The sequence below is a fragment of the Telopea speciosissima genome, chromosome 2 (assembly GCF_018873765.1).
Source record: "Telopea speciosissima isolate NSW1024214 ecotype Mountain lineage chromosome 2, Tspe_v1, whole genome shotgun sequence".
Lineage (NCBI taxonomy): Eukaryota > Viridiplantae > Streptophyta > Magnoliopsida > Proteales > Proteaceae > Telopea > Telopea speciosissima.
The window spans coordinates 32,967,808-32,990,617 of NC_057917.1; the positions used below are offsets into that span (position 1 = coordinate 32,967,808).

The following is a 22,810-nucleotide window of genomic DNA, read 5'->3' on the forward strand; positions in this document are numbered from 1 at the left end:
TATTTATGGAAAAGTTATGCTGATGCATTTATACACATTCTTATTGCTAGATGTAGATACACACAATCGTACATGAAATCCTTTGATGAGAATAAAACCCCCTTAAAATATCAAAACCTAGTCCCCCTTATTTACGAAACTTTCGATTTCCAAAAGCGGTCATACACAAATCCCTCCTATTATTATTATTTGATAGAACCGCTTCCTCTAAAAGGCCGACCTTGTAGGAAAGGGAGGAAACAATATGTATATCATACAGGAGCTTTAACACGGTGGACTATCCAAAGGGGGACACGGGTGGATAAATAATTCAACACCTGCCCGCTCCTAGGGGGACTAGATACCTTGACTCCTGCCTGCTCTGATACGATGTTGGAACCCCAGTGGGCAGGTGTTGAATTATTTATCCACCCGCGTGCCCCTTTGGATAGTCCGTTGTGTTAAAGCTCCTGTATGATATACATATTGTTTCCTCCATTTACCCCTAACTAGCTGACTCAATAAGAGCAGCAATCTAATCCTAATAACTTAACAACTAAGCAAGCCCAAAAGGATCAGAATACCGTGGGAGCAGAATACCCCCACGGTATTCTGGATTACATGTTCCAACATGGTATCAGAGCAGGTCTGATCTAGGTTAGAAAGAAAAAAAGCCCTCCTTTTCTTCTTCTCTTCAATCGACTTCTCCCTCCTTTCTCTCTTTCTCGGCTTCTCCTTGTTCTATTTTTTTTGTCTCACACCCTTGTAAGAGGGCAGCACTAATGAGGTAAACCTAAACCAATGATTTAGTTGCTGCCCTCCCCCTCCATCCTACCTATTTTCATTACCTTTTTTTCAGATTGATGGTTGCTGGGGCCATCTCTGCGATATTGGAGTTTTCCAGAATTTTTTGAAGATCAGATCTCTACCACTAATGAAGGTTAATCTTCCACCATTGGAGCTCCCTTTGCTTTCTTTTCCAGCACCTATCTACCCTATTCCATTGTTCTCTTTCCCTTTTTTTCTTTCATTCACCTTTCCAGCCTTGATACCCTAATCGATCTCAACTTGTCAGGGTTTTGAAAAGCCCTGACTTCAATTGATTTTAGGGTTCCTCCTTTCGGTTCATGTTGATTTTTTGTGGGTTGCTTTCCTCCATTACTAGGACCCCTCTACCTCAATCTTGCACCTATCCAAGTTTTCTAGAAGACCTCTACCCCAATCGATCTCTACTTTTTAGGGTTTTCCAAAACCTGACATTAATCGATATTTTGGGTTAGGGTTACTTGCTGCTTTTGGAGTTTTTTAGAGGTGTGTTTACCATCAAGAGAGGCAATTTACTTCAATTTTTCATGGCTTGAAGAAGTTCTTTTACACAAGATAGCTGCTGCCCTATTTTTTTTGCACTTTTTAGTGTTTCTCCCACTTGAAGATCAAGTCTCAAACCCTACAAAAGATTGGGTGTTTGTATTGGAGATCCATTCAAGCAGCTGTGGACAACATCTATGCCAAGACATCATCACTTTGACAGGTCATCATCAATTTTTATGAAGCCCCCTTCCTACAATCGATCTCAACTGACTATAATCGATCTAAGGGTTAGGGCAGTCCTCTCTTGCTAATTTTTTGAGGAGAGTCTTATACATATCAGAGGAGTATTTGACCCATATTTATGGAGTTTTTTTGAAAAAAATTCAGGTTCTCTTATGGCTCGATTTCTCCAACTATCAACCTATTCTTTTACTGGTTCCTATGTGACTGGCTGCTTCAACTACCTATGGATCTGTTGGGTTATTTATCTTATACTTGCTGGTTCTATTGATTGGCTTCTGTAAACATGACTGATTGACATGTCACTGCTGCCTTTACGAGGACTATTGCTGCCTTGTTCTTGAAACTGAGTATCCTACTATTGGAGATCGAATTTTTTCCATTGTTGAAGACTCGAATCTACTACCCTGGAGATCAGTTTAATTGGGATGACGATAGTGTGTTCCATAGTTATTGGTTGCAACTACGAACCTATTCAGTTGTGAAGTTTTCTCTACTGATTTAAATCCAGCTTACTTTGAGAGTTTGATCGTAGCATTGTCATAGTTGTCATGGCGTCACGGCGATCCAAGTCGGTGGAGGGATGTCACGTCGATATATCGACATGTCGCCCGCCATGGCATTGCCATGGCGAGCATGTCGACCATGTTTTATTTTTTATTTTCTCTATTTTTAATGTGTTAATAGATGTATACTCAAGCCATGTTTTATTTTTTCTCTATTGTTTCTCAAGTTTTAAGAAGAAAATTCAGAAATCGAAGAGGGAAAGAAGAAATCGAAAGAAATCGAAGAGGGAAAGAAGAAATCTAAAGAAATTGAAGAGGGAAAGAAGAAATCGAAGAGGGAAGAAGAAATCGAAGCCAGGAAGAAGAAATCAAAGAGGGTCGCCATGCAACCCTCTCCAGCGCTAGGACGCCATGGCGTCGCCATGACAACTATGAGCATTGTTCACTAATTCAGATCTGATCCAAGTTTTTTTGAAATTTATTCCATCAATTCTGCCCAGATATCTTCGTCAGTTCTATTTAGCATGAGGGAGTTTACAAATTGGAGTTTTGTACATTGGTTCTTCCGTGTTTGAAGATTGATCAAGCCTTGAAGATTGGAGTCTTTCCTTAGTTCAAATCAGATCTGTGAAGTTTTATCTGTTGATTCAAATCTAGCTTACTTTGAGAGCTCGATCCTAGCATTGTTCACTAATTCAGATTTGATCCAAGTTTTTGTTGAAGCTTATTACATCAATTCTGCCCGAATATCTTCATCAGTTTTAATCAGCATATGGGAGTTTATAAATTGGAGTTTTGCACACTTGTTCTTCTTTGTTTGAAGATTGATCAAGCCTTGAAGATTGGAGCCTTTCCTTGCTTCAAATTTGATATGTTTTCTACATTAAATCAGATCTGAATATTGGCGTTAGGTGTTTCTCTTCTGCAGGAGTTTCCATCTAAGTAGTTTGCTTGATCGTTTGAAGATGGTTGGCAATTTATATGTTGCATTGTTTTTCTCTGTGATTCATTATCCCACAGCTTTTTTTCACTTCACCACCTCCCATACCATACCTTTGGCATGTACCCATAACCACTTTGGAATTTTATGGGCTTCTCTAAATTGCCATTTCTTCCTTTTTCCATTACCTTTCACACCTTTTGGAAAATTCTGGCATATTATACTTCTACACTATTTCTTACATCATCTCCGTTATCTGTCCACGTGTACTACTACACGTGAGGGGGGGATTATGTACAATACACCTGCAGCCATTGCAGAAAGCAGAACTTGCAGGAACACTTGGTGCAAAACATAGAAGATCAGTGTTTCCACCATTGCCATTGGGTATCCTTTTATTGGGTTGAGTTTGCCGTAAGGGGGAGATTGAAGTATTAAAGTATTAAAGATATTTGGTTATTGCCTGCCTATTTGAGGATTTGTTGCCTACCTATATGAGGATTTACAGTTGGGTTGATTATTTCCGCTGCCTGATTCAGTTTATTTCGTTGCTTGCTGCCCTAGTTCTACACTTCAAGATTTAATGTCACTGTGACAATCGGAGATTCATTACTGGACAGCTATTGAAGATTGATGGAAGTTTGTTGATCAAGTTTGCCCAGGTTTTGGAGATCAATTATTTCAAGTTCTTGAAGGTTTATTTGGGAGCTTCATTCATCTGCCAAGCTGGACTTTGATGTAACTTAGTCTCTTCATTTTGTTTAAGTTGGGCATTAGTGCCTTATATGCGCCAACTTGAGGGGGAGTGTTAGAATATTGGAGTTTTTTTTTATTAGTTCAAGCTGGATCTTCTTTCTTTACTTATTTGTATAATCTAGCTTGAGGGGGAGTGTTGGAATATGTAATCCAGAATACCATGGGGGCATTCTGGTCCTTTTGGGCTTGCTTAGTTGTTAAGTTATTAGGATTAGATTGCTGCACTTATTGAGTCAGCTAGTTAGGGGTAATTATGTCTATTTCAGTCCCTTTGTAACTTTCTCCTCTATTATAAATAGAGGGGCGTACCTATCAATGAATCTAACACATTCTATTCTCTAATAAAAAAAAATAAAAATGATGGAACTGCTTCCTCTAAAATGCCGACTTTGTAGGAAAGGGAGGAAACAATATGTATATCACACAGGAGCTCTAACACGGCACTATCCAAAGGGAAACACGGAGGATAAGTAATCAACATTATTATTGTTGTTGTTGTTGTTTCTTCAATGCTCTTTGATGGTTAAACGGGTATCCAAAGTACGAACGAGATGGATGTTTGTTGTCCCAACTATTCTTGTTAGTCCCGAAAACCTGATAAGGAAAGGGGTAATTTCTAACAAAATTTTCTTCTTGTTGATTCCTAAATGTTGTTATTATTCTAGGTGTTGATTCTTAGATGATGTTGTTATTATTATTATTATGAGAAATTTTTTTTGGTCTGCCAACCAGCAAACTGACTCCATGATCTGGAGTCATCAACTATGGAGAAGGCATAAATTCTCCCCCCTATTGAACGAAGTTACTGAAGTACCCTATAATCCCGTCCGACTGCTATAAAAGCTTTTGCTTTTTCTGGTCTGTCAGACCAGAGAATCCCCTTATGATCATTATTATTTTATTTACAAAAAAAATTTCTTTGAGTCATGGCTGTTATCTAGGGAGCTGCACTTGTAATTTTGTTCCGGTGATCAATGGAACAATGATTACTCACATTATTGTCAATTAATTGTTCGTATCGCTCTATCACAAGGTTTAAAAGCTCGGGTCTCGGTGCCAACTCGGATCCTTGAAAAATCGAGTCGAGTCGAGATCTCGCCGAGTTGGTGCACTTTTTTTTTATTCCGACTCGAAGCCTCATCTCGGTGGGTTTTTGACCTAGTTTGGGTCTGAAACTTGGTATTTAACCTATTTTAGGCCATTTAAATACAATGACACTATCAGATTTTGCAAAAACAAAGTCCAAATAGGAGTTTGACTTAGTAGGAAAGCAGGACAGACACTTATGCTAGAAACCAGGACAGACACAGGACAAACACACTTATTTATACCTAATATCATTTAAGCTACTTAAGATATTATTCATAAATAAGCAAATACCCCCTATTTGAATCCAATAAAAATAGTTAAAAAATAAAATTCTAAAAGGAAAAAAAGTCAACCCCCTAGTTCAAGAACAAAAATTGGATTTTCGGCGGTAGGTGCAATTTTCAACTTTTTAATGTTGGGGTTTTTCTCAAATCTAAAAATTCCATAAATCTTAATATGGTAAAACATTGCTAAAAACCAAAAGTGCGGTAAAATATTCATTTGTTTTGATGTCCAAAAATATATTTTCGTCCAGAGCGATTTTGACTGCATTCGCTCTCATCGAATTAAGTTTGACTGGTACATAACTCGTTCAATATAAATCAGATTTAAGCAATCTTGGATTTGTTGGAAAGCTTTCAAAACAAAGCTTTCCAACAAGTCCAAGATTGCTAAAATCCAGTTTTTGTTCTTGAACTGGGGGGTTGACTTTTTTTCCTTTTAGAATTTGATTTTTTAACTATTTTTATTAGATTCAAATAGGGGGGTATTTGCTTATTTATGAATAATATCTTAAGTAAATGAAATACAAATACAAAAACATTTACTTAAATGAAATACAAATACAAAATCATTTACTTAAATGAAATACAAATACAAAATCATTTACTTAAATGATATTACGCATAAATAAGTGTCTGTCTTTGCTGTCTTGGTTCCTGGCATAGATAGGTGTCTGTATACCAAGATTTTCCAGCAAGATCTCGAGATTTGACACTTATATAAAGGACCTAGATGGGCATTTTCCTAGGTCAAACCGAGATCTCGCCGAGATATTGACATTTTGAGACTCGTAGGCAGTCTCATCTTGGGATTTCGAAAAACCGAGAAACTCGGCTATGCTCCTTCACCAGATATCTTGTATGTTATTGTAATTCTTTGCATTTCAATCTGCTTGCTCCTAGTGATTATTTACCATTTTCATACATTGGTTTGCAAATTGTTTTCTGGTCAGTGCATCTTATCAAATTTTTTTTCTACAGTCATATCGGAAGGCTTTAAGAGCAGATCCCTCCTACAAACTAGCTTCAGAATGCCTAGCAATTGTCATGACAGATCTTGGCACCAGCTTAAAAATTGCTGGCAACACTCAGGAGGGAATCGAAAAGTACACCGAAGCTCTTAGAATAGACCCCTGCTATGCTGTAATCTCATGATCCATGTCATCCCTTTTATCCTAATGCTTGTGTGTTTATTCTGTCATCCACTTGGTGTACTACCATGCAGATTTTAATTCTAATATGTTTGGTGTTTTACATGCAGCCTGCCTATTACAACCTAGGGGTTGTTTATTCAGAGATGATGCAATATGATATGGCTCTTGGTTGCTATGAGAAGGCTGCAGTGCAGAGGCCTATGTATGCTGAGGCATATTGTAATATGGGTGTCATCTATAAAAACCGTGGGGATTTGGAGTTAGCTATTGCTTGCTATGAGAGGTACTGTTGTTCGCTATCTCTATTTGTTGCTTTTATGGGCAATGTATGTTGATTGGTATCCCATATGTGTTGATTCTGTGTCCAGGTGTTTGGCTGTGTCACCGAACTTTGAGATTGCGAAGAATAATATGGCAATTGCCTTGACAGATTTAGGAACAAAGGTGGTTTCCATTTCCAACTGGTCTTCTCTGAATTCTGCAGTATTTAAATCTTGGTGAAATAGTTTCTGAAACTTGTATGTTGTGTAACATTGTAGTCAGAGGCTGGAATGCTTGGTGTATGATATCATTGTGTTAATTCTTGATGTTGCATTAGGCCATTGGTGCTTTAAATTTTTCAAAGCGAATGCTGTTCTCCTTAGCGTTTATTTATGAAGAAGATTTGTGATCTCTTCACCCAAAACGTTCCTTCCTGGGTTGGTGGAAAGTTGTTGAAACTTTGTGTTTCAATTGGTTTTTTTTTTTTTTTTCATGTTTGGTGAATCTATTAAGCACATTGTCAAGGTGTCACCTGGGCTACCAGTCATGTTATGTGATATGTCAGTGCACCCAGACCTATAAACCAATTTTGGGCCCTCCCCATGGTATAAATCTTAAGCATTTCTTGTGTTTTACTATTAACAGTTTCTATAATATCATTTTTAGCCCCCTTACTTTTAGGTTTGTTCATCACCCGTCATTACACTGCATACACGCAACACACACACACAGATACATAAATACATACGCTTATAGGATGGGACCTATCCCTGGAAAGTATGGCCTTGGGACTGGACTATTAGTTATGGCTTGTGTTTGTGCCTGCCCTGCCTATACGCCATGGTGGCTGGTCTTGCACTGGTGCAACAACAACAATGCTAATCAGGTCTTTCATTAGGTTCAGGGTACATTTCCTTTTAAAGGACCTCTATCAAGGTCCTTGGTTATTTGTAGTCCATACTTGTACTGTTTCTTTTTGCTTTTCTTATTGAGTTGTTACATATAATCTCCTGTCCATGTCCACTGTCTATCTTGTCCGGAGCCATTTCTGAGTTCAGTTTTGGTCACACACACACACACAGATACATAAATACATACGCTTATAGGATGGGACCTATCCCTGGAAAGTATGGTCTCGGGACTGGACTATAAGTTATGGCTTGCGTTTGTGCCTGCCCTGCCTATGCGCCATGGTGGCTGGTCTTGCATTGGTGCAACAACAACAATGCTAATCAGGTCTTTCAGTAGGTTCAGGGTACATTTCCTTTTAAAAGACCTCTATCAAGGTCCTTGGTTATTTGTAGTCCATACCTGTACTGTTTCTTTTTGCTTTTCTTATTGAGTTGTTACATATAATCTCCTGTCCAGGTCCACTGTCTATCTTGTCTGAGTTCAGTTTTGGTCAAGCCATGTTTAAGATAGGCCATAACTCATACTGATGCAAACTGATTGCCATCATCACTACTGATCTTCCCTTGGACTGAACATTTTGAAGCAACGTGTCCAATTCCTCCACAATTGAAGCACTTGAGCGGTAGCTTTCCTTTGTACTTCCCTTTTCCTCTTTGTAGGCTTCTAACAGTTGTCTTCCATTGATTCTCTGAACTTTTTGCTTCTGACTCTTGGCTTGCTCTCTGACTCTTCCGTGCTTTGAAGGTGGCCTCTCTGACTATGGGTTTGGATTTACCAATCCTCATCTCATAGGTTGTTAAGGACCCATGCATCTCATCCATGCTAAACACATCTAGATCCTTGGCCTCTACAAAACCTTTGAGGTAGTGTTCTGAGGACCTTTCTTCACATCATTGAATTATTAATCTCTTTTCCAAGTCCTTTGATTGCTGCTTTTGCTCTCACCATGTAGCCTTCAATGTTCACATCCTCACTCATCTTCCACGCTTAAAACTGTGCACGATGTGTCTGCAATTTTGCTTCTTTGATCTTGGCATCACCTTCATGGATGCTTCTCAGTTTTCCCCAAATTTCCTTAGCAGTCCTGCAACCCATAACTCTTACAAGCTCACTGTCCACAAGCCCACACATAATGGCATTCTTGGCCCTTGAGTTCAGAAATTTCTTCTTTTCTTCAAATCAGTAGGAAGATTAGAGTGTTCCGTATAACCATTCACAACAGATACTATATTACATAAGTGCGTCCTAAAGTTGCTTTTGACTTTAGAACTATTTAATTTTGATATTTTGCCCCTCACACCTGCATGGACTCCTGTTCTCACCCTCGCTTTGCACTTTTGAGCGTTTAGGTCGCATCCCTTTATGGCTTTATTTAGTTTATTATAATAAGAATCTTAACTGAAGGACTATAACCTTCCTAAAAGCGATAGAAAGATCATTGTTAGAGGAAGGACTATTACCTTGTATATGCTCATGAACTGGTTCTGAAGGTGCTGGAGAACATGGTAAGGTAGGAGCAGCTTTCTCTTTGCGACGAGAATACGTAATGAGCTCTTTGTCCCTGGAAACATTCTCCCCCTGAAGCGGAGCAATATCAATAACAAGAAGGGTGGTTAGGGAATTTTCATGTGGAGGCATTTTTTCCTCAAGATGCTCCCCCTGAAGAGATGCCGAAAAAAAGACTCTTCATGAAAAGTGACATCCATCGTGACAAACAATCGCCGAGTAGGAGGGTGATAGCATTGGTATCCCTTTTGAGAGGTGGAGTACCCAATGAAAATACACCGGAAGTTTGGGATAGAATGCTATGATCATCAAGTTACTTGAGAAACAAACCGTCCTTATATTCCGTTCCATTATCACTGTGCAAAGCTCGGATCTGGGCACCAAACTGGGTTCGAACCATATTATGGAAGGACAGAAAACAAGAAAAATCTTCTATTTTTGCCAAAGAAGATACACCCAAGTGAGGCGAGTGCAATTATCAATGAAAGTAATAAACCATCAATACCGAACCTGAGAAATAGTTTGAGAAGGACTCCACAAGTTAGAATGAACAATGGAAAAAAGGAATATTACTTTTATTTTCACTAGGATAATAAGAGTGCAGGTGTGCTTAGCAAGTTCGCACACATCACAACTGAAACGTCCTAAGGACTGTGTTTTATTAAAGAAGGAAATAAACGATGCAAAATAGGATATGATGGGTGTCCCAAACGACGGTACCATTGGTGGAGTTGATGTAGTTCACTTTCAGCCTGAAGGGTATACGCAGAGAGACTGGAGAGGATGCTGGAGAAGAGACTGCAGGAAGAGCTGGATCCAGGTAGTAGAGCCCATCTCTCACTTTACAATATCCAATCATTGCCCCTGTCACCATGTCTTGAAAAACACAATGAGCAGAAAAGAAGTGAACAGAGCAGTTGAGGTCAGAAGTAAGATGATAAATTAGAAGCAAATTAGCACATAAGTTAGGGACATGGAGACTGAAGGGAGTAGGAGAACAAGGGATAGTGTCTTCTTTACCAGAAATAGCAGAAAGGGACCCATCAACAACTTGGACCTTGTCCTTACCTGAATAAGGTTTATAGGTACGAAACATATCCGAGTAGCTAGTTGTGTGGTCCGAGGCACCAGAATCCAAGAGCCAACAAGGATTGGATTGAGAGGAAGCAAGGAATATACCTGACTGGGCTAGATGGGAAGTGGAAGATGCTGAGGTTGGAGGAGCAGCAGGGCCTATCTGAGTCATCATACGTTGTAGAGCCAACAGCTGATCTGAGGTGAAAGGTGAAGTAACAGTAGGTGCAATAGTGGTGCTATTAGAAGTATCAGCCATATGAGCCTGAGAACGGGAATTACCTTGTTTCCCACCACGACCTCCCCCTTTAGGACAACCATGTAGCTTCCAACAAGTTTCTTAATTGGCTCTTTACCAGGAGCAGCCGGTTTAGTGGAATCAGTCTGAGGAGTAGAGGCAAGGGCTGATTGAGTAGGAGGAATAGCAGGAATCATCAGTGACCGATGATGTTCCTCATGCTGAACCAGATTAAATGCTTTAAGAAAGGTGGGAAACTTGTCACGACTGAGTACTTGAACGCGGATCTGATCATATTCCGGGTTCAATCCCATAAGGAGATCATACACTCACTCCATCTCACGCTTTGTGTGAAAGGTATTGGCATCGTAATGTAGCTGTAGCTAGGCAAAGGTCCTACTAGAGGCCAATTATCCAGGATTCAATGACAAAGGACCAAAAGGGCTGCTGGTTCTGCAGTTGCAATCGGGCAGAATTGAAGTTGAGGTCAATTTCTAGGGTTATTTTTGGGGGAATGGGGATAATTGTTATATGGTAATGCTAGGCAGGTCTAGGGGAAGCTAACAGTGAAGGTTTGAACAAAATTTCATATTTCAGAAAATTAGGGTTAGGGTTTTGGGTTTTAGAATTTAGGTTGAAATTAGGGTTTAGAGTGAGAATCTGGACCAGAGCTTTAGGTCGAGTTCTCCAAGGGTAGGGAAGAGCATTCGGCCAAGGTTGGGTGAAGTTTTGATGGTTGGATATGGCTGAATGGAAATTTGAGGGTTTTGGGGTTTTACAGAGATGAGGGGGATTAGGGTTTAGGTGTTAGAATGAGGCTGCAATTAAGGTCGACTGGGAGGGGAGGCCTAATGGACCTGTGGTTAAAATCTGATTGATGGGGGAATAGGGCTGGATAGGATTTAGGATTTAAGAGACTTAGGGTTTAATGGAGATCGATTGGGGGTGATTAGACTAGGCTGTAGAGGATTAGGAGAAGAAGGATAAATGCAGAAAATTAAAATAACTTACTGGATTGAGCAATGGAGAAGGATAGAACCACCTTCAATAAAGATCCTCCCGGCCCTCACGGCGTAAGGAGTCGTAGGAGATCCACCTACCCTTTCCACCTTGATAGAACCACAAGGATATACACTCACAAAGAGCAGTAGCAGCAACTAGGCAGCAATACGATTTTTTTTTAACTGCATAAACTTGTGGGGGAGCCTCTCACGATTTGAATTTTGATAATAAAAGACCATAGGCCAAATCCTAATACAAAATAAACTCTTCCCTCACTTAAATCGTGGAGGGGGGACCTAATTAAAACAACTTAAAATTTTAAAAGGTTAAAAGACTTATTTACCCCTAATAACTTAAAACAAAAGACACTTAATTAAATTACTTAAATTGAACCTACTGGATACAACCAATTTGAACTGGTTCAATTAAAAAACATAAAAATAATTAAGTATTGGGCTAATCCCATGTGCAAACTATGTACCCCTAGTTTAGGCCCATTAAAGTGGCCTATTACATAGAAAACCCTTGGGATCAAAGGCACAACATATATATATCCCAACCCTAGACATATTTCTAAAGAAATAAGCCCATTTCGATGATGAATCTGCATCACATTGGCAGCATAGGACATGGCAACAGGATGGTAGAAGTCCAATTACTAGCATAGGTTGTTAAGTGCAGAGTAGCAGGCAGGGAGTGATATCTCCTTCTGTGTAGTTTCCCGAAGTTGTCTATGCAACTCATAAATTTGAGCATAGTTGGTTGACTGTGCATAGGTCTGTTTAACAGCATCCCACAACTCTTTGGCCGAGTTCAAAAGAACAAACTTGTCTGATGGTGGATTCCATAGAGTTCAATAAAAATGACTTCACAAGGGCATCATTTGCCAGCCAGGTATTAGCAGCCACAGTTTCAGATGGTTTAGGAGTATTACCAGTCACGTATCCCAATAAATTGTTTCTGCGGATTGTGAGCATACAAGCTCGGGACCAAATCAGGTAGTTTGTGCCATTCAGCTTAGTTTGTACAATTAGGAGAGTAAGGTTATGTCCATGGGTTCCAATATGACCCACCACACCACCCTCAACTCCCCCTGGAGATGTAGATGAACCCCCCATTACGTGTATAGAGAAAAATAATAAGGGAACCAAGAGCACTCACTGATATGATGGCTGAGGAAGTCCAAGGAAATCCAATAAAAAATATGGCAGCAGCATATATATAAGAAATAACCAGCAGCAACTAAATCTGGGTCATGGCAGTGGGCTGGATGATAACAGGTGGCCCAAGAGATCTTGCACACAGCAGGGATAGGTATCTGGAGCCCTGTCGCATGAAGTATAGGGCCTGAGAGGCCTTGTCGCAAGAAGCAGGGGCTTGGGAGTCCCTGTCGCAACCAGCAGAAGAGGCGAAAGGGGACTTGGAGGCCTGACACAAATAGCAGAGGGCTTGGGACCCCTTGTTGCAACCAGTAGAGGAGGCGGAGGGGCCTGGCAGCCCCTGTCGTAGGCAGCAGAGAAGGCGGAGAGGCCTGGGAGGCCCTGCGGCAGAGGACGAAGGGCCTGGTAGGCCCTGGCAGCGTCGGATAGCAGCAAAAAAGGGGGTGGAAGCCCCAGCCAATGTCAAACGATGATGAAAGAGGGGTTCTTGGCCCCTAGCGACGTCAAACAGCGGTGAAAAGGAGGGGTTTAGCTCCTGGGATGTCGAGCAGCTGTGGAAAGGGGGCTAGGGCCCCTGGCGGTGTCGATTGGTGACATGAATCAGAGGGCGAGGGCCCTAGTGAAGTCGAGAAGGAGGCGGATCCTTGGCAAGGGGGCTTGGGCCCCTGTTTTATGGGCGCTGAGCCTCTGAGCCTCTGAGCCCTAGCGGCGGCAGCGATAAGCATGGCGGTAGGCATGGTGGTGGTGTTAGTGTTCAGCGATGAAGGAGGCTTGACGTTTAGGTGCCCATGCTCAGCCTTGGGAGGCCGAAGCCCTTGTCATGAGGGGTTGACCGTCGCTGTGATCAAAAAAATTCAAAAAGATTATGCTCTGATACCAAGAAGAATTTTAGAAAAGAGAGAAAGATTTGAGAGTTATGTTGGTTTGTCAAAGTGACAGTGGCCATGACTTTATTTATAGAGATTAAGGAAGTGACAAATATGGCATGCTAGCTAAGGCTGACTCAAGGCCTTATCTAGCATGTGGTACATGTATCTGGACATATTACAATTTACAAGAATAAACCAAAACCGGTCCAACACTTTAACAGTTACCGATTGCATAAAAATGCTCTTACTCTTTTGATTTAATAGCTCTTTTTTTCCCCCTTAACTTGGCATGATGGTTGCATGTTGGGCCTTATTTAAGTGACTGCCACCTTTTTTGCTGGAACCTCTATGGGCATTTATTGCATAAGTTGGGCATTATCATTGCGAATTACCTTCCCCGAATTGTGATGCATGTAATTTTCATAGTGTCAGTCATGGGGCAGTATTTTCCCATCATGTTTAGAAAACAGACCTTCCTCATCTCTGCCCTATGTTGACCAAATCTATCCTTGGATCCCATTTCAAGTTCTCTCATGTGTTGGATTAGATATTTGTGTGTATGAATTTGCACAACAGCCAGCCTATCCTAGGTACTTTGATGGTTTAGATGTCATCTAACTCTGATTTATCTGTTTTCCTTAATTCTTGGGTGGGCGTTTACTTTTCTTAGTTCCAAATTCTGCTTTGTCTATTAAGGTCAAACTGGAGGGAGACATGAATCAAGGTGTGGCATACTACAAGAAGGCTTTGAGTCACAATTGGCACTATGCAGATGCATTGTATAATCTTGGTGTTGCGTATGGTGAAATGCTAAAGTTTGATGAGGTGAGTTCTATCAATACAGAAGTTCGTTAGACCCTCTGATGTTACTGAAGATCTCTCCCCATAATTCATTTAAGATTATAAATCTAAATTGCGTCAGGAACATGATGATTCAAATAAAGCTAAACTAAACAACTATCAGCAGGCTATATAATTCCCTAGTAATAGATAGCTTATGGGAAAAAGAATGCTGCCTGGTTGTGTGTATTCTACACCTAAACACAGGAGCATGCAGATTTACCGTCCCACCTCCCGTGAAATAAAAAATCCCATCCATGTTTATGTCCCTGTGCATGCTCTCATTGGCCCCCTTCTAGTGCCTACACAACCAGCCAGTGATCTCTTGCCCATAACTTATTAGCAAAGGGCCATTAACCAGTGCTGGTCCCAACTATGTGGGGTCCTGGGAGTGACGATTTGGACTCGGTCCTAACCTTTGACATTTTTTGCGCCAAGTGACCGCTCTCAAGGCTTGAACCTGGGCATTTTCCTGGAAGCTCAGACCTTTTGCCATTGCTCTAAGCGCCTTGAGTTGAACACTGGGATGCTGTTATGCAGATTTTACGATATTTGAAGACGACACTGGGCCAGGGCCTTTTATACAAGGTGCATACTCATCTCAGAATTGAAGGATTCAATGCCCCTAATAAATAACTTATAAACTTTCTAAACAAATCCTTTGCATTTTGGTGGCCTCTCAACTGTCTGGCATTGAGAGTTCCAGTCTGATAAATACTTGGAAATCTCATCTTTTCCAGAGTCAGCAGTATTGTTGATTCTTTGGTTGAGTTTGAAGCAGACATGCACCTTGGATTATGAACTTTGCATTTAAACTAGCTCTAAACCAAATCTCTTGAGGTTCTTAACTAATGGATAGTCAACACTAAATTTCCACGTGGTATATAAGTGCAAGGATAGAGATTGATTTAAAATGATTAAGGCCAGGCTTTAAAAATGCAATGGGTGGTAGAAGTAAAAGAAGGAAAAAAATGACTACTTATGGTAGAAAGAATAGCTTTTAGCTAATTTGAGGGATGGGGGAAAGAGTATGCTTGGAACAACAGAGGATGGGGAAAATGAGATGTTTTCAAAATTGATATGGAGAAAAGGGCTGAATCAGGAGAAGAGAAAGCTCTGGTGGCGCACGGTAGGTTATTTTCTCTCGTGGGGTTTTGGTCATGGCGGGTCCTCCTTCTCGGGAGGAGTGTCTCCCTGATCCTCATCTCGAGGCTGACGCTGGTAGGGCCTCGTCTCCCTCCTTCGCTGCCGTGGTATCCAGGTCATTGGCCATCCCACGTGCCGCGGTTGAAGTGAAGAAGCCTTCATCCTTGTTTGGTGAGCCTGCGGTCTTCTTCACCAGGGGGGAAGTGGAGTTGCCCGAGTTAGCTTTTTTCCTTATGTTGATTGCCAAGTGTAATTACGGTAGGCCCTCTTTGTTTGTGATCAAGGAATTTCTTCAGAAGCATTTGTTCCTTCAAGGGGACGTTGTGGTTTCGACTTTGGATCCGAGGCATATACTTCTTCACTTCTCTGCTCCGTCTAACTATGTGAAGGTGTGGTTGAAAGATCAGTTTATATCCAGGGCTTCCTCCTGCGATTTATGAAACGGACATCGGAGTTTGTCTCGGGCTGGGAATCCCCTTTTGCACCAATATGGGTCTCCTTGCTGGGGCTACCTGTCAACTTTTAACAGGGCAACTTTCTGGTGTCCATTGCAGGTGCGATAGGAAAGCTCTTGAAGGTTGATGGGGGCGACGGCCAACTGCACTCGCAGGTTGAGGCGAGGTTTTGTGTTGAGGGATCTGAGAGCTGTGTTGCCGTCAAAGGTCTGGATAGGTTGTGGTTCGGAGGGTTTTTATCAAAAGGTTGTCTTTGAGAGACTCCCCTCTTACTGTGAGTCCTGCTCAAAGTTGGCCACTTGAAAGAGGCTTGTAGAAAATCACAAAGGGGAAAGGGAGCTGTGGTGCCCTCAGAATCTGCAGGAGGGATTGGTGATCGTCAGCTTGGTGGCCCAGTTGCTGCGGATGTGGGAGTTGATGCTGGGGCCAGAACCAGCAATGTGGTTTTTATTCCTATGGGAGAGGGGTCCTCGCGTGACGCTCTTGGGGGAAATGGGGTGCCTGCTCAGTGACAACCGACTAATCGACGCATTTTGGCAAGATGAGGTGGGCGCTGGATACCTGCTCGACAGCAGGCCGTGGCTCCTCGACATGTGCAATCTGCGGAGTTGGCCCCTTGCGACGGTGTTTCTGATGCTACCTTGCTCGCGGGAGACCAGTCTAATGGAGTAGCCTGTGTGGATAGGCTTGTTGGCGAGGTTGCACTGCAGCCATTGGAAGAGGGAGAGCTTCCGCTCGCGAGGTCAAAGGACTTTTTTGCCAGAAGAATGGAGTCGTCGAGGACGGGGATGTAGTGCTGGTTGCGCCTAGTGGTTTGGGGCTGGAATTGTTTGCGAAAGAAGCTGTTGATGCTGCAACTGGTTATGCCTTGGCTGAACACTGTGCACTGTTTGAGGGCGATGCTCCCTTACCTTTTTTTTGAAGACGCTGCTGGGCCCATAAGGGCTAAGGACGACTCTCTTGTGTCAAGCTTGGCTGCCACGCCTGTCTTAAGCCGTGAGGCTTTACTGTAGAGCTTCAAAGTGTTTAATGCTGCCATTGAAGGGTGGATTTGCAAAACTTTGAACAGACTTAGTGAGGAAAGTACGGTCTTAGGGCCATCTGGCCCTTGCGCTGGAAAGCGGCAGTCCTCTCTATCTCTTTTTCTCAGTGCTGCCCACGTGTACAAGAGAGAAAATTAAGAAGGCTAAGAAGGTGCGACCAGCTAAGGAGGGCCCCTCGCGACGTGTTATGCGATCGATGAGATCGTTGGATTCCACGGGGAATGTTTCTAAATGAGTTGCTTATTTTGGAACGCTCGAGGCATTGGGAATAAGCCTAGCACTAGGCGGCTGAAAACTTTAATAAATCTGCATAAGGTTGACATTGTTGCTGTTGCGGAGCCTAAGGCGCATGTTTCAAAGGCGCGCTTGGTGCTGAGGCGGGTGGGTTTATACTCAGTGCATACTGCACAGAGGATTTGGGTTTTTTGGAGAGCTTTGTTGCAAATTGCTGTGCTGGAGGAACAACGTTAGTTTGTGACGCGAGAGTGTGTGGATGCCAATGCAGGAACCTTTGTTGTTACCTTTGTCCATGGGCTTTGCTCGGTGGCGGAAAGGAGGGAGATGTGGGGAGGCTTGATCTCTTTTCCAGGTCTACCCCCTTCCCATGGTCGGTGGGTGGGGATTTTAACGCTGTGGTGTCTCCGTTGGAGAAAGCAGGTAGTAGCCTTGCTTGTTCGATGTCTCTGGATGAGTTTAGGAGTTTTGTGAGTGGTGCTGGACTTATTGATGCAGGGTATACCAGCAATATCTTCACCTGGTCGAATAATCGTTCAGGAGCTAGAAGGGTTATGGCCAGATTGGACCGGTTTTTGGTGAATGTTGCGTGGATTGAGGCTTTCCCCCGATGTGAGGCGAACCACCTTATTCGTACGTGTTCTGATCATGCTCCTATTTGGCTCTCCTTTGCTACTTGCAACCGAGCATTTTCTGATTTAAATTCCAACAGATGTGGTTGTTGCACCCGGGGTTTCTTGACTTTGTCAAGGGGCAATGGGCTGAACCGGTGGCCGGTTCCCCCTGTTAGGTTTTAGAGGAGAAAGAGAAGAGAGAAGAAAAGCTCCAAGGGAGGCAAAGTTCAAACACGATTTGGTGTAATCTATTATGTCTCTCAACTTGAGACAAACAACCTTATATTGAGAAGAATATCTAATTACACTCAGGCCCTTAGCCTAATACAAATAGCACATAAAATATGTAAGTGTCTAAGTACAAATATACCCCTGAAACTAAGTACTCTTAACACTCCCCCTCAAGCTGGGTGGTATATGTCATACATACCCAGCTTGTCTAACATAAAACTGAAGTGATGAGAACTAAGTCTTTTGGTGAATATGTCTGCCACTTGTTCACTTGTCTTCACAAAAGGGGTACAAATAGTCTTAGACTCTATCTTCTCCTTGATGAAGTGCCTGTCAACCTCAACATGCTTTGTCCGGTCGTGTTGGACTGGATTATGTGCAATACTTATGGCTGCCTTGTTGTCACAGTATAAACTCATAGGTTCTGTCGTCTCAAACCCCAATTCTTGGACAAGCTTCTTCAACCACAAGATTTCACACATACCATGAGCCATGACCCTAAATTCTGCTTAAGCACTTGACCTAGCTACCACAGGTTGCTTCTTGCTTCTCCAGGTGACTAAGTTTCCCCCAACAAATGTACAGTAGCCAGAGGTGGATCTTCTATCAGAAATAGACCCGACCCAATCTGCATCTGTATATACTTCAATTCTCAGACTATTCCTAGAAAAGAGAAGACCCTTTCTAGGACATGACTTCAAGTACTGAGGATCTCAGAACCGCATCAAGATGTCCCACCTTGGGGCATGCATAAACCGACTCACCACTCCCACAAAGATAGGTAATGTCGTGTCCGTGAGGGAAAGGTAGATTAGCTTGCCTACTAATCTCTAGTATTTTTCAGCATCCACAAGCGGTTCACTACAATCTTCCCCTAGTCTGTGATTCTGCTCAATGGGGGAGGAGACTGGTTTACATCCCAAGTAGCCTGTCTCTGTAAGAAGATCAAGAACAAACTTCCTTTGACAAACATTGATCCCTTGCTTGGATCTAGAAACCTCAATCCCCATGAAATACTTCAATGGACCGAGGTCCTTGATCTCAAACTGTCGAGACAAGTAAAGTTTAAGCTTTGAGATTTCAGCTTCACTGTTTCCCGTGACCACAATGTCATCAACATAAACAATGAGAGCCGTAATAGTGCTGTCCTTCCTTTGTATAAACAATGTGTGATCAGCTTGACTTTGAGTATATCCGTTTTGCAGGAGAGCTTGTCTAAATCTCTCAAACTAAGCCTTAGGAGACTGTTTGAGTCCATAAAGAGCCTTCCTAAGACGACACACTTTCCCACTGTCACCAGTATGTTTGAACCCAGGAGGAGGATGCATATACACTTCTTCTTCTAGGTCACCATGTAAGAATGCATTCTTCACATCCAGTTGGTACAAAGGCCAATCAAGATTTGCTGCCATTGAGAGAAGTACCCGGATGGAGTTGTGCTTGGCCATTGGAGCAAAGGTTTCCTGAAAGTCAATGCCATACACCTGTGTATAACCCTTAGCGACAAGTCTTGCCTTATATCTCTCCACGGTACCATCAGACTTGAACTTGACTGTGAATACCCATCTGCACCCAACAGGGACTCTCCCTTTAGGGAGCTCAACAAGGTCCCAAGTATGATTCTTCTTAAGTGCCAACATCTCTGTGTTCATTGCTTCTCTCCATTTTGGATCTGCTATAGCCTCTGCTACATTCTTGGGAATAGATATGGAGGAGATAGACACAGAGAAGGCTATACCTGTAAGGGAAATAGAATCATAGGAAACAAACTTGGCAATGGGATTAGTACATGCCCGAGTTCCCTTGCGGTGGGCAATAGGAAGGTCCAAGTCTGAGGATATAGGAGTAGAAGAAGGTATACCTGTCTCGATGGATGGAGACTCAGGATGAGGTGATGAAGAAGGATTTTGGCAGGTCTTCTTTATAGGCAGCCATGAAACAGGATTTCTCCTTTCCTTCGTATACACCAGTAGCTCCCCCTGTTCTTTGTTCCCCTGTACACAAGGATGCTCCCCCTCAACTACATTCTCTATACAAGGCTCCCCCTCAACAGAACTTCTCTTTCCCTTGTCAATCTGAAAAGGTGAAATAGGAACAGGATAGGAGATAGGAAGTGAGACAGACTCGGGAACCTCTTCACCTGCAATACCACCACCAAGCGATGAACACTCCCCCTGAAGAGGTGACTGAAAAAAAGGTATGGTTTCAAAGAAACGGACATCTTTGGAGAGAAGCCACCGACGAGTGGGAGGATGATAGCATTTATATCCTTTGGAGGTGGAGGAATACCCGAGAAAGATGCACTTTAGAGCCTTAGGATCCAATTTAGTTCGGGCAGATTTGCTAACATGTACATAACAAATACAACCAAACACTTTTGGAGGGAGAGAGAATGAAGAAGACCGTGAGGGTAGGACATCAAGAGGAACTTGAAATTGTAAGACACTAGACGGCATGCGATTAATAAGAAAGACAGTAGTGAGTAGTGCATCAGACCAAAAAGTTTTGGGAACATGCATGGTAAACCAAAGGGACCTAGCCACTTCAATAAGGTGGCGATTTTTTGTTTCAGCCACCCCATTTTGTTGTGGGGTATTAACACAGGCCACCTGATGAATAATGCCATGGTCAGAAAAAAAGGTTTCCAAACCACTATACATATACTCCCCACCTTTGTCAGAACGAACAATTTGGATCCGGGTTTGAAATTGGGTATACACTAACTCATAGAAAGTTGTAAATGCAACATGGACATCACTTTTATGTTTCAATAAGTACACCCAAGTAACCCGAGAATAATCATCAATAAAAGAGACAAAGTAGCGGAAGCCACGCAAAGAGGTAACAGGGGAAGGCCCCCAAACATCAGTATGTATAAGATGAAAAGGCGAAGTAGATCTGTTACCATTGGATGTATAAACTGTTTTACAACTTTTGGTAAATAGACAAGGTTCACAATGAAAAACATGAGAGACTGGAAAGGAAGTAAACAAGTGAGGTACCTGTTTCCTCATGACAGAAAAAGAAGGGTGTCCCAACCGATGATGCCAAAGCAAAATATCCTCTTGAGTAAATCCACCTTCTAGCCCACAAACATAGGATTGAGGTTGTACAACAGAGGAAGCACCAGTCTCCAAAACGTATGAGCCATCAGCGTCATGACCACTGCCAATCACCTTCCTCGTCATCAAATCCTGAAAAAGACAATGGGTAGGAAAGAAGGTGACAAAGCAGTTCAAAGATTTAGTCAATTGGCTAACGGAAAGAAGGTTAGTAGCAAAGTTGGGAACATGAAAAACAGACTTCAGGGGTAAACAAGGTGTAACCTGGATATCTCCCTTACCAGAGATGGAAGAGAATGTACCATCGGCAATTTTTACCTTATCTTTCCCAGAACAAACAGAGTAGGAATTATACAGCTGGGACCTACCAGTCATATGATCCGTGGCGCCCGAGTCGATAACCCAAGGTGTGATGCCGGAGGAGGAAGAGGCCTGTAGTGCAGTAGAAGTAGGAGCTGCAGGTGAACTGTCCAGGTGGGCTACAACCCGGCGAAAGGCAGCAATGTCAACTGGGGAAAGACAGGATGAATCAGCTTCAATGACCCCAACATGAGCCTTAGGCCCCTTCTTCCGCTGTCCCTTCAGTCCCCCAGTGGAACCAGGTGGGGGCTTCCCATGGAGATCCCAACGGAAGTCCTTCGTATGTCCAGTTTTACCACAATGGTCACATAAGAATCGGCTCTTCGAAGACCCCTTAGCAGCCCCCTTATCAGCTCCCTTAGTGGAGTTCTGAGGGATGGAAGAAACAAGAGCAGAGCGCTCAACAGTGGTGTTGATACTAGTCTCCATGGCACCCCTACGGGTTTCCTCACTCTGTAGATATCCACACACCTCCTCCAGTGAAGGAAGACTAGGTCAGCCAAGGATTTGTACCCTTAGAGGCTCAAATTTAGGATTTAGGCCTCTAAGAAGAAATAGTACCCTCTCCTTCTCAAACAACCTGTGTACCTTGACTTCATCATCAGGACACAACTGAAGATCTCTATAGTGATCATACTCCTCCCACAGGCCCACAACAAGACAATAGTCGTCAGAGATGCTTCTATCACCTTGGCGTAGGCTAACAATCTGTTGGAGAAGTTGGTACACCTTTGTAGAGTCTCCAACACGATCAATTAAACACTGTTCCAAATATCTTTGGCAGTCTTTTTACCCATAAACCTCCGTCCAATCTTAGGCTTCATTGAGAAAAGAAGCCAAGCCATCACCAGAGAGTTCTCAGTGTCCCATTTGGAATACCCTTGATCGGTAGGAAGAGGTGCCTTGATGCTGCCATTTATGTACCCCATCTTTCCCCTACACCTAAGGATCAGTTTCATGGATCGAGACCAATCTAGTTAATTGGTATTGTCCAACTTGACAATGGAAAGCTGCACATTGGGGTTCTCATATGAAGGGACAGAGGATGATGCAGCAAGTGGGTCCACAGACAAAGGCAAGGCTGTTTACTCATTTTTGTCGCCCATATTTAACTCAAATCAAATGCTTAATAAGTCCAAACAGCAGTATTTCAACCACAGCCACTGCTCCTTGAACACAAAGCAAAAAAGCAAAAACAGAGACCAGAAAAACTGAAAAAGGCTTGTAAAACCCAAACTTAGCAAAGACACAAGCGGAGCAACAAGGGTAAGTCTTCCTTACCCAAAACGATGCTGTATGGCCCAAAGAAAGCAAAGAAACAAAGCTCAAACTAAGAGCTGGATCACTCCAAGAGATGGCCATGGAACGGGAGAAAAAACTGTCCTGGCCGAAACTCGATTCTCTCCTCTCGATGCTACCACAGACTTGAGAGGATCAAATGATAAGGAAGAAGACTTCCAAACGATGCTAGAGCATCTGGTTGCTCCCTATTTGGTTGTCAAACAAGGAAGGAGAAGCTTGGTGAAGATACCCCAAGGTTTCCTTCG

The 22,810-nt window shown here is 42.5% G+C and overlaps 1 protein-coding gene across 4 annotated transcripts in view; it reads left to right on the forward strand.

Annotated features, from left to right (window-relative positions):
• LOC122651975 (probable UDP-N-acetylglucosamine--peptide N-acetylglucosaminyltransferase SPINDLY) overlaps window positions 1-22,810 on the forward strand; it is a 105,022-nt gene that overhangs the window by 2,040 nt on the left and 80,172 nt on the right. For all 4 annotated transcript variants that reach the window (XM_043845575.1, XM_043845572.1, XM_043845574.1 and 1 more), the window contains 4 exons: window positions 6,084-6,245; window positions 6,364-6,539; window positions 6,625-6,700; window positions 13,975-14,103. In XM_043845575.1, coding sequence (XP_043701510.1) covers window positions 6,084-6,245; window positions 6,364-6,539; window positions 6,625-6,700; window positions 13,975-14,103 — 543 coding nt within the window. The remainder of the gene's footprint in view (window positions 1-6,083; window positions 6,246-6,363; window positions 6,540-6,624; window positions 6,701-13,974; window positions 14,104-22,810) is intronic.